The following is a 10,378-nucleotide window of genomic DNA, read 5'->3' as shown; positions in this document are numbered from 1 at the left end:
AAATTCATATTAACATCAAAGCTCATGTAAATATGCCAGTGTTGGCAGGTGATTGGCAGTACGTAGAATAATATGCAGAAGTAAAAAAAAGTAGCTTGTTTAAAATGTAACACACCTGTCCTCGTCATTCACCTGTCCTCCTCATTCACCTGTCCTCATCATTCACCTGGCCTTGTCATTCACCTGTCCTCCTCATTCACCTGTCCTCATCGTTCATTGCCAAAGTTTCTTGTGAATTTTAAAAACAACATTTTCTTTAATTCAATGCACGCCAACATTTTTTTTACTCAGTAACGGATGTGATTTAAAACATAGCAAATTATGCTTAAAAAAACAAACTTCAGTAAAAATACTATTACTAAGAAAATTATTAAATACAAGTACACAAAAAATTACAATTCAATTACAGTAACGTGAGTACCTCTGATAAGATGTCATATATTGAGAATGATGTTCTTTGTGTCTAATTTAGAAGACAAATCACAAAATAATAGTCCAGCCTTAGTTCTTGCTGTGACATACATACATACAAGAGGAAGCTAATGAGCGATAATAGGTGTCACAGACTTAAGAGACAAAGAGCAGCGCCAACTCCATGCTGGGATGAAGTAGAAGCAGAGGTGGGACCCTGTCAGTGCATGTCAGTCACTGGTGGATGTACAATGGCCTCTGGTCACAGTCAGAGCCCTCTGTGCTGTGTGCGCGAGTATGAGACATGCACATGCTTATTATTAATCCTGAACCCCCCGTCGAGAGCTGGCAGGGAGCTCTTAGCTTTTAATGTCAACATGTGTTTAGTCCACTCTTTCCTCGGTGGTGGCCACGCGCCTGTCAGCGTGACGACCCTCTGATGCTCAATGAGACAGAAAACACACAGTGAGGTGGAGCGGAGACTCTTTTATTTTATTTTCTAATGACATATATGAGCAAAGTGAAGAAGGATGCTACACATTACAGAATGAACCAGTGATCAGTTTGACCTCAGATGATTTGAAATCTGTTTTTAAGGATTGAGCAAAGACAGTGGATGTGCAGGAGACAACGTTACTTTTCATTGTTGACAAGTAGTTCCTTTGTTGTAAACAGAGTTAAAAATCATGTGTGTGGTTTTGAAGCTGATGCATTTATTTAATCCCACAGTTACGCCGTACAAGTACTTTTGTGCTACAGTATATACTGTATACTACAAACGTCAACAACACCATTGTATGAGGTGACAACCATGGTTATTATATATATTATAATTATTATATTATAAATATAAATACACATTTTCGTTAACTGAAATATTTTAAAACTCTAGTTATTATTTTAAAATAAATTTCATCCTCTTCACCCTCCTTTTGGGTGTGTTTATTTTTTCTCTGCTGGCAATTTTGAGAGATTGTATTTTCATTCGTTGTGTATTAATTGGGTTGAGTTGGTTCACCTAAGTCTTTTATTGGCTTTATTGTTTGTTTTTTCTCCTCAGATTGAGCTCCTGAGACTCACAATGTGATGTGTCTCATGTGGGTTATTTATTATTATTTATGTTATTATTTACTATTCATTTGTGTCAACTTTGTCTGTTGGACTGATTTTGATTTTTACCTTTAACACAACCTCAGAACTATGATTCACTTCAGTCTAATTTAGTGTGGACTGTTTTATTTGATTCAGGGATGGTTGTTCCTCTGTCCTCATACATTTATGAAATGGCATCCCTTTGTTGGGTTTTTATGACTAACACTAAAACTACGCATTTACAAACTAATAAAAACTAACAAACCCACTCTTCAAACTAATTAAAACTAACTCGTTTTAAAAACAAAAAGACAAAACGAAATAAAAAGTAAAACTAATGGCTATTATAACCTTGGTGACAACCATAGACGGCAATGGTTTATTAAACGTAACATGACTGTTTCAAAACCTGAGGCATGAGACTCCAGATTAAAACTTGCTAAATTAATCCAACAGGTATTTCGCTGATTACAATCGGGGTGCAATTTGCTTTCACTATTAGTTTTAGTTCACTTTTATTGTCAGTCTTTCCTTTTATTACTTGCCTTTTGTCTTTGGACATAATGGATGGTTGTTTCTTTGGTCAAACACTATACTCCACACATCTTATCTCTGCTGTATATTCACCACATGCATTTCATTGATCCAAGCTCTGATTGTGTGTGTGTGTGTGTGTGTGTAACATGACTTTCCGGGCTAGTTTGAAGGCTGAAAAGCTTTGTTGTTGGTTGTGTGGTTTGTAAGTACTAAGCAGAAGAGATGATGCTGATGACTGGGAGCAGGAGGACACCTTGGCAGCAGGGTGTTTGGAAGGTACAGCCAGAGCAGACCAGCCTGATCGGCCCTCAGCCAGCACACATGTGATAGCAGAACCCTGTGTTCTCCACAGAGCAGGTGCAGAGGCCTTGTCTTTCCTCTTTTCATCCATCTTTCCCCCCAGTAATGCAGCTTGGCTCTGCGTCCCCCGTTTCTCCGAGGTCCATCTCTTTGTCTTCCAGGCGATATCCCGCTCTCTGTCACTCTGACCATCTCTCCATTTCCGTCTGCGCACCTCACAGACCCCCCCCCTCATACTTCATTTGCTCCAGATAACACATCAGCTTCACAGCTTTGACGCCCATCCACAAACCCTGTCACCATGGTGCCCACAGATGGTAACTTCCTGTGGTCCTGCATGGTGATTGGTGGAGAGACTTCCAAACAGAGAACAGCTGGTGAGGGATGATATATCACGGAGCGTTTGCACTTTCATTTTCAGGGTTGTCTTGTTAATGCTCCCAATCCAGCATCTGGCAGGAAATAGACACAAAGGCAGACGGAGAGAACAACCTGTTCTTTGGCAGACCTTATCAAAAGGCTCGCACATGTCTGATGAGCAGACAGAGCCGCCTCAAATATGAAGGGAAGACGCGTGATGCAAATAAAACAATCGTGAGATAAGAGCATGTCGACACAAAAGGTTCCGAGTCCTGTGAATCGTGTGGTTTGAAGAACTTTCAGAGAATGATTTTGTGGAATATGAAGAGAAAAACTAACCACGTACACATTTGGTGCAGGAGTTATTTTTGCTTGTGTCTGACTGTTGAGTTTTACTCTTAAAGAGACAAAAATTGAATTTCGGAAATGGACTGTCTGCTTTACTGACTGTGGGTTTACTACTCCAGCTCCTCCAGCCCAAAACATGCAGACTGTTTTTGGGTACTGGGTTTAATTATATTATTGCTGATGAAACCAAGGTTATTATAGTTAACGAAAACTAAAATAAACTAGAGTTTAAAGAAAAATGAAAGCTAACTGAAACTGAATTGTGTGTTTATAAAACTAACTAAAATTAACTAAAATTGTAGTGAAAATGTGCTTAGTTTTCGTCTTTGTGAATTTATTTCATACATAATACTTTTGGGTTCATGTGAAGTGTATTTTTTTTCTCTGAAACATTTTCATTTATTCATAATAAAACGTTTTCAATGTGTTTTTGTTTAAAATGTGGGGCAAAGTTAAACATAGCATTTGTTATGCAGTTAATAGATGTGTCTCATGAGGGTTATTTATAATTATTATTTATGTCATTATGTTCATGTGTGTCTTTTTTTTCTTACTGATTTTTATCTGACACACAAACTGCATTATGCACATTTTGCACTTCAGGCTAATTTCTTGTAGACTGTTATATTTGATGCGGAGATATTTTTTTGTCCTCATACATTTTTAATAGAGTTTTTATGACACAATACTTATTATGACTGTTTTGCATTTTGCACCAGTGGCAAATACTCCATATTACAAAAAAGAAAAACAACTAAAACTAATAAAACTAATAAAAACTAAACTAAAACTAAGCATTTACAAACAATAAAAACTAATACAAACTAGCAAATCTGCTCTAAAAAGAAATAAAGGTAAAACTATTATAACCTTGGATGAAATTTGGAGATTTGTGTTGGTTTTTTTAGTTTTAAATGACTCCCATTCACAAAGCAGTTACCTGCATGTACCATGTCTCGTCACTGGAGGGTGCTGTTGGGTGATAAGCTAAGTCATGTTTAAGTGAGGAGAAGATGTAAATATCTGCGTGTGTTCTCTATGAGTGCCTTAAGTAATAATGCTATGCAGCAATGTGTGTGTTCTTGTATTTGTCACTTCTTATGGTTAATCTTTTCTGGCATAAACACTGGCAACAGTACCCCTCATGGAGACCAAAACCTGGTCCTAATATGGCATAATTCCATTTATAAGGAGTTGGTTAAGGTTTGAATTGTGGTTAAGGTAAGGGATAATGCTTAGTTGAGGGAGTGCAGTGTCCTAAGAAGAATAGCTGTGCAAACCTGTGTGTGTGTGTGTGTGTCACTTAAAGCTGCTTTATTAAATAGTTATTATTTTTCAAAATTAATCTTTTGCTGATGTGATTATTAATTATTATTATTATTATTATTAATTATGATGATTCTTGTGTCATAGGTGTCCCAAATGGAGAAACTACAAGTGTTCAACAGCAGAGGGCGCCATTTCACAACCTAATGGGACACAAGACTCACACACGGTAGGTTTGGAAAAATAATATCAGCGCAGTCCAGTGCAAGTGAATAAAGAGAGCAGAATCACAAAAAACAACAACCTTTAATACCTGGTGTCACAGTGTTAGTGGAACTGCAGATATACTGAGATGCTGAGTCTAAAGTCGTAAAGAATGGATCCAAAAATGCCACTTTACACGGTTGATTTCTTTGTTCTAAACCCACATCAATTCACCTTCCGTTACTGAGCCAGAGTGGACAAATTGTTCACCTCCTCCAAACACAGAAACCTTGTGTACAGACGGCGTTGCCTCAGAAGAATAATTCACTTTTACTGAGGTGCGTTACATTTAATTGACCATTTGGGGCCTGATCATGTCTGAAAAAAAAGAATCATTCAACTACAACAGCTATGATGCAACACAGTCATATACAAAAATAAAGGAACAGACACATGAGCCTTCTGCATGGAGGAGAACGTACATCAAAACCATTTTCTTCAAGAAAAATAAATGCTGGTCGAAATGGCGACAAGGCTACAATTTTGAAAAAGATCTGAGGCTACGATATAGTAATATTTAACATGTACGTCAGAGAAAAATCATGCAGCTTCATCTCTTGACACAACAGCTCGGGTTATATAATAGAAAACTGCTGCTCCTTACCAAACTCCATCTTCGGATAGATTTTGCAAAGTAGATCTGAAGCTTGTGTGAATCAGTCGTACTGTCCTGTTCCAACAGCTGTGCTGATGATAAGTGCCTTTAAACCTTTGTATTGACCTTAGAAAATGAGTCATGATGAAGTGTGACACTGCTGTTTGGCCCTTTTTTTCTGTTTGTTGCATAATACAGTATATACAGTAGGTAAAGAAGAATGGCCATGATGTTACTGTGGACTGATACATTAATAGTTTTTTTTCGTTTGTTTATTTTAATCCTGGTGACTTTAGAGCCCTGAATGGTTGAACTGCAGAAACACTTACAGTAAATGGGTACATTTGCAGTCTCTCGCATGGTTTTGACCTTTCTGTTGTTGAGGTGACATTGATTTCAGCTGTCGAACACAGCAGGCACCGTATCACACACACACACACACACACAGGTTCATATAAAGAAGTAAAACAATGGAACCCAAAAAGAAGTGCTTTACATAAGAGAAGCATTAAAATATTTTCCAACTCTGTTAAAAACTGTTAACGCGTTATACAAAGACACGGTCAAAATGCACAAACAGTCGACAGTTCTGTTTCCTTTTCCCCCTTTCCAGGAAGTCTGCTTGGCACGATTGTCATGGAAACAACGACAAAAACAAAAGGAATTCAGGCTTTTTTGGGAAGTGATCATCCGAACGTTTGGATTGGCATGGATATCAAAAATCATTAGGCCAACACAAGAGGTGAGTGAACGCAACAGGCTACAGGTAAAGGTGATCAAAATGTAAGGCGACTATGACGAGGAGTAGAGCTACAGTTAAGCTTTGAATAGCTACTGTTGTAAAATATTGACCATCCTTTTTATTTTACCAACTGTAGCCACACTTTTAAAAAAGCTACACTGGTGAATTACACAATTCATGACAAAATCGTTTGACCTTTTTTTTTCACCCTCCTTTACCGACCATAATAGAAAGTAACTGCATTTTTTGTGTGTGTGAAGTTGTTCAAAAATGCCCAGAAAAGCAGACACCAACAAATCATGTCTGGGATTTCAAAGCATGTAAAAGACAGGGCAACAGCAACGTAGAGGATTCTGAACAATTCCCTGATCAAAGAAACACCGTGATAATGCACATTGTACACGTACTGGGACATTCTGAAGCTTTCACGCCTGTGACACACAGTTGATTATGATGAAAGTAAATCGACAGCCTTTAAGAATGGTAACGTACAAACTTGCATAGATAAAGTGATGTAGTAGAGAGCGGCTTCATCGTTGTGTGCCCCAGACAAACAAAGGAACATTCTTACAGATTTGACTCTACGGGGCCTCGGAATAGCTGCTTGTTGTCGGAGGACTTAGCGACCAACAAAAATGAAACGCCAACACTTGGACCACTAACATATGCAAGTTTGCACTCCCCCTCCTCCTCCTCTTCAGAGAGGCTTAAGAAATCCAGGTCCAAGGTCACAAAGAGCATCAGTTCAGGACAGTGCTTTTTTCCCCCCCTTATTTTATACAGTATGGCTATAAACAATGTGGCATATGGGTGACATCATAGAATCATTAGAATAAAGGGCTTCACTGACTGTCTGCTATGTTTTTAAAAATGCCTTTAACCATGCTTTTCCCTGGGAATAATTGGACTTTGAACTCTTTTTTTTTTTTTCTTCTTTAAAACAGGGGAATGCCTGATTTTGGCTCTTCTCAGTTTAAGGCTATTCATCTCTATTTGGCTGATCTACCACTCAGGAACTGAGAATTACAGGAGTGACATCTCTTTAAGTGAAGTATTAAAATGGTTCCCACAACATGTGGATACAAAGTCCGCTCATAAACTTTGAATTAACGCTTATCTTTAAAGGGGAACGCCACTCATTTAAAACAATGTCTGGATCTAGAAACATGAGAGCCTCCAGTGTACACAGTCTAAAAGGATGACCAGAGAAAACTAATCTTGGATTTGAGTGGCATTCCCCCTTTAACATTGTGTACCTAATGGGTTGTAGTAACACTCTAAAGTACAACACATAGACACAACTCGGAGCACAGTTCTAATAAAAGCGACAGGTTATAAAACATTGACATCATCAAGAGGACGTGCTGTACACGACGAGCGACAACAGCCTCCCATCGCAGTCAGGGGACACGTGTGCAGACCGAGTCGACGCCAAACATGCGTGGTGCAACTCCAATGCTACTGACCGAGTCTGTAGAGCTACATCAGGTGTGGCGGCGGTGGCAGGAACAAAAAAAAGAAAAAAAAAAGTTTTTGTATCATACATCAAACCCACTAAGGAACAGAGCGAGGGTTCTTTTTGTTTTTTCTTCAACGTGGCTCCTGCACAACAACGTCCGTACGCTGAAACTTCCTTTGTCAAAGATCTGCAGAAAACACCACACCACAGTGACCCACAGCGAGGACACGTAAAGTGACCCAGTCTTCCTTTACATCCCAAAAACAATCACCATCTTGCACACAAAGACATAGCGGTCCTCAGACAAGTCCAACCTCCCCCCTCTGACCTTTAACCCCCACACCTCTCTTTAGGCCAAGGTGTAGGGTCACTTTCCTACCATGCCTCTTTCATGCAGAGTGGCCCGAGAGAGCGGCGGGGAGGCGGAGCCCGAAAAACATGAAGCACTCGAAGCTGGTGGGAGGGCACAAACAGAACCATTAAAGGGGGTGAAAAGGAAAAAGAAAAGATGACCCATCCTTGGAGTGGTTCTCCACCCCAGCTCTCGTGGCGCGTTCTAGGTCGGCAAAGGGTCGTCGTCGCCTTTGCTGCACTTGCACTTGCAGCAGAGGACGATGGGCGTGGCCAGGAGGAGGAAAGGGGAGGCAACCAGCAGGAGCAGGCCGAAACCAGCAAAGATCCCCACAACCTGCAGGTCAAAAGAAAAACACACAAATGAGTTGATGTCAGATGGTACTTCAAAGGTCTTCAAAGTACACAGAGCTGTTTGCGATGCCGTTTTAAGGGCTTTGAAAAATGTGTTTCTTTTGTCTTCTTATGTGTTGTTGAGACAAAGTTATGATTCATTTTATATCTATCTGTTTTACCAGTGATATAAAGTAGCAATAATTGTGCAGAAGTCACAAAAATGGACCATTTATCTTTCCAAATTTCACAATTTTAAACATTTTGAGTACTTTTTGCTCATGTGTGTTTATTTATATATATATATATATGAAAAAGGATATACTGTAAGTCACTCTATAATGCACATTCTTATAGCATCTGTATTACATACACATATACATAAAAAGCAGCCTAAATGCTCTGTTCTAAGGGTTTTATTCCATGATTTCACTGTTTCTACAGGTTTGGCTATAATTCTATTTTAGCTGCTACCATTTTGTGCTGCATTGTTGATGTGATTTCCCCCTATGGGAGAGTAATGAAAGTGCTTCTGTGTCCTTAAAATGCCTTTAAAAAAAAGGAACGGCAATAGCACATGTAGTCCAGCAGAGGTCACTTCATTTACACTTCAGCAACAACAACATCAACAACACATGCAAACCTTTTTTCAGGAAAAGTGCCTCAAGATTCTTTAAGTTTTGCTCGCAGTCAGGCAATTAAGTGGCTTTCTTCTTAGATAAGTAAATGAAGATAAGCAAATGAATTTACTTTTTTTTGTTGACTGTATGTATTTATAATGAGCTTATTATCTAAACATACAGTGAAATTGTTGTATGCAGAGTCACACATGAAGCAATACAATCATATCATTCCCTCATCGACGGAAACAAAGGGCGGTTACAGTCTGAGCTGTACCATTCTGTTTATCAGTGAGTGGCAGGGCAACACAGTTAAGTTGCCACAAGGGGGCACAACACACCAGCAAATTGAATGCGCCCAAATGGAATAGTGAACATGCAGTCACATGCAAAAGATGATACTAACACATTGCTTTTCCTTCCTGTTTGAGGACAAGCATCATTTTTTGGGGTTTTTGCTTGAAAACACATTATGTAACTGCTAAGTTTACATTTACCGCACACTGAACAGTTGTAAGAAGCACAGACAATACTCTCATTTACAGACCCCTGATGTCATGTTGAAGACACAACCTTTCCATCTAACTGCAATAACAACTATTGTGTTAACACAGGCTTAGTGTCATCAGATGTGGGAAGATGTTGTATTTATGAGGGAGTCGAGGGAGACTTAAGATGTGAGGAGATGAGAGGGGGTGAGGTGAGGAGAGCAAGAGGGAGACAAAGACACACAGAGCAGTGCAGCTGTAACTGCTCTCACTTGCTGATCTGCAATCATATGACTCAGTCTGCCCCACTGGGCAACAGATGCCAGTGTCTGTGCTAATCTTGACAAAATAACACGTATGTTGGACAAAGACACTTATACTGAGGAGAAAATGTAGGAAGTGTGAAGTTTGATTATTCTATAAATATTCTTTTAAACTTTAAATGGCAGGAACTTAAGATGTGTTACAATGACAGAAATGACATGTAAAGGCTAAACCTTCAGTTGTAAGCAGTCGTTTCATGCGATGGAAATGGCGCGTCCTATGCAAAGTGGTCTGTATTCATATAGCGCTTTACAGTTTTGCCATTCAATCACAATTTCAGACAGCACATCGACCATTCCAGGGTATCTGCACATTTTTTAACCAATTTTAATGACTTTTAAGACCTTTTTTAAGACATTGAAGAAATAAGACCATTACTGGGGGGGAAAGAATACAGCATACTCAATGTCATCACCTTTTTTTTAGGTTAAATATAATAATTCCCTTTGTTCTGCAGAACCCCACATTTGGACAAAGAAGTCTCACTCAGGACCATAGCTACTGAGAAAACTCTGTGACCTAAAAGAGATGACTGAACAGGTACGTTTTTATATCCAAACATGGATTATTATGGACTACACTGTTTCACACTGATGTATGGGGAGTTTGAGCATGAGTCTGGTTTTTTGACAGACATTTGCTTCATGAGCAAAACGGACCACGGCAAAAAGGTGCTAATTTGGGATCAACCGCCACCAAATTACCATTTTTGTCACATTTTGAATGACATACTATACTATGACATGTTTAGGTGATTTTGGACGACATACTATACTATGACGTTTTTGACTGATTTTGGACGACATACTAACCTATGACTTTTTTAGGTGATTTTGGACAACATACTATACTATGACATTTTTTTTGACCTAATTTGGACGACATATT

General features: G+C 39.0%; 1 protein-coding gene across 3 annotated transcripts in view; it reads right to left on the bottom strand.

The window, feature by feature from the left end:
- Positions 1-6,864: 6,864 nt before the first annotated feature.
- The window catches only part of rnf144aa (ring finger protein 144aa), a 25,896-nt gene continuing 22,382 nt past the window's right edge, over positions 6,865-10,378 (bottom strand). For all 3 annotated transcript variants that reach the window (XM_044047609.1, XM_044047610.1, XM_044047611.1), the window contains one exon: positions 6,865-8,062. In XM_044047609.1, coding sequence (XP_043903544.1) covers positions 7,931-8,062 — 132 coding nt within the window. In that variant the 3' untranslated portion in view covers positions 6,865-7,930. The remainder of the gene's footprint in view (positions 8,063-10,378) is intronic.

The sequence above is a fragment of the Solea senegalensis genome, linkage group LG16 (genome assembly GCF_019176455.1).
Source record: "Solea senegalensis isolate Sse05_10M linkage group LG16, IFAPA_SoseM_1, whole genome shotgun sequence".
In the NCBI taxonomy this organism is placed as follows: Eukaryota; Metazoa; Chordata; class Actinopteri; order Pleuronectiformes; family Soleidae; genus Solea; species Solea senegalensis.
The sequence above is the reverse complement of the archived record's forward strand: the minus strand, read 5'-3'. Positions and strand labels throughout refer to the sequence as shown.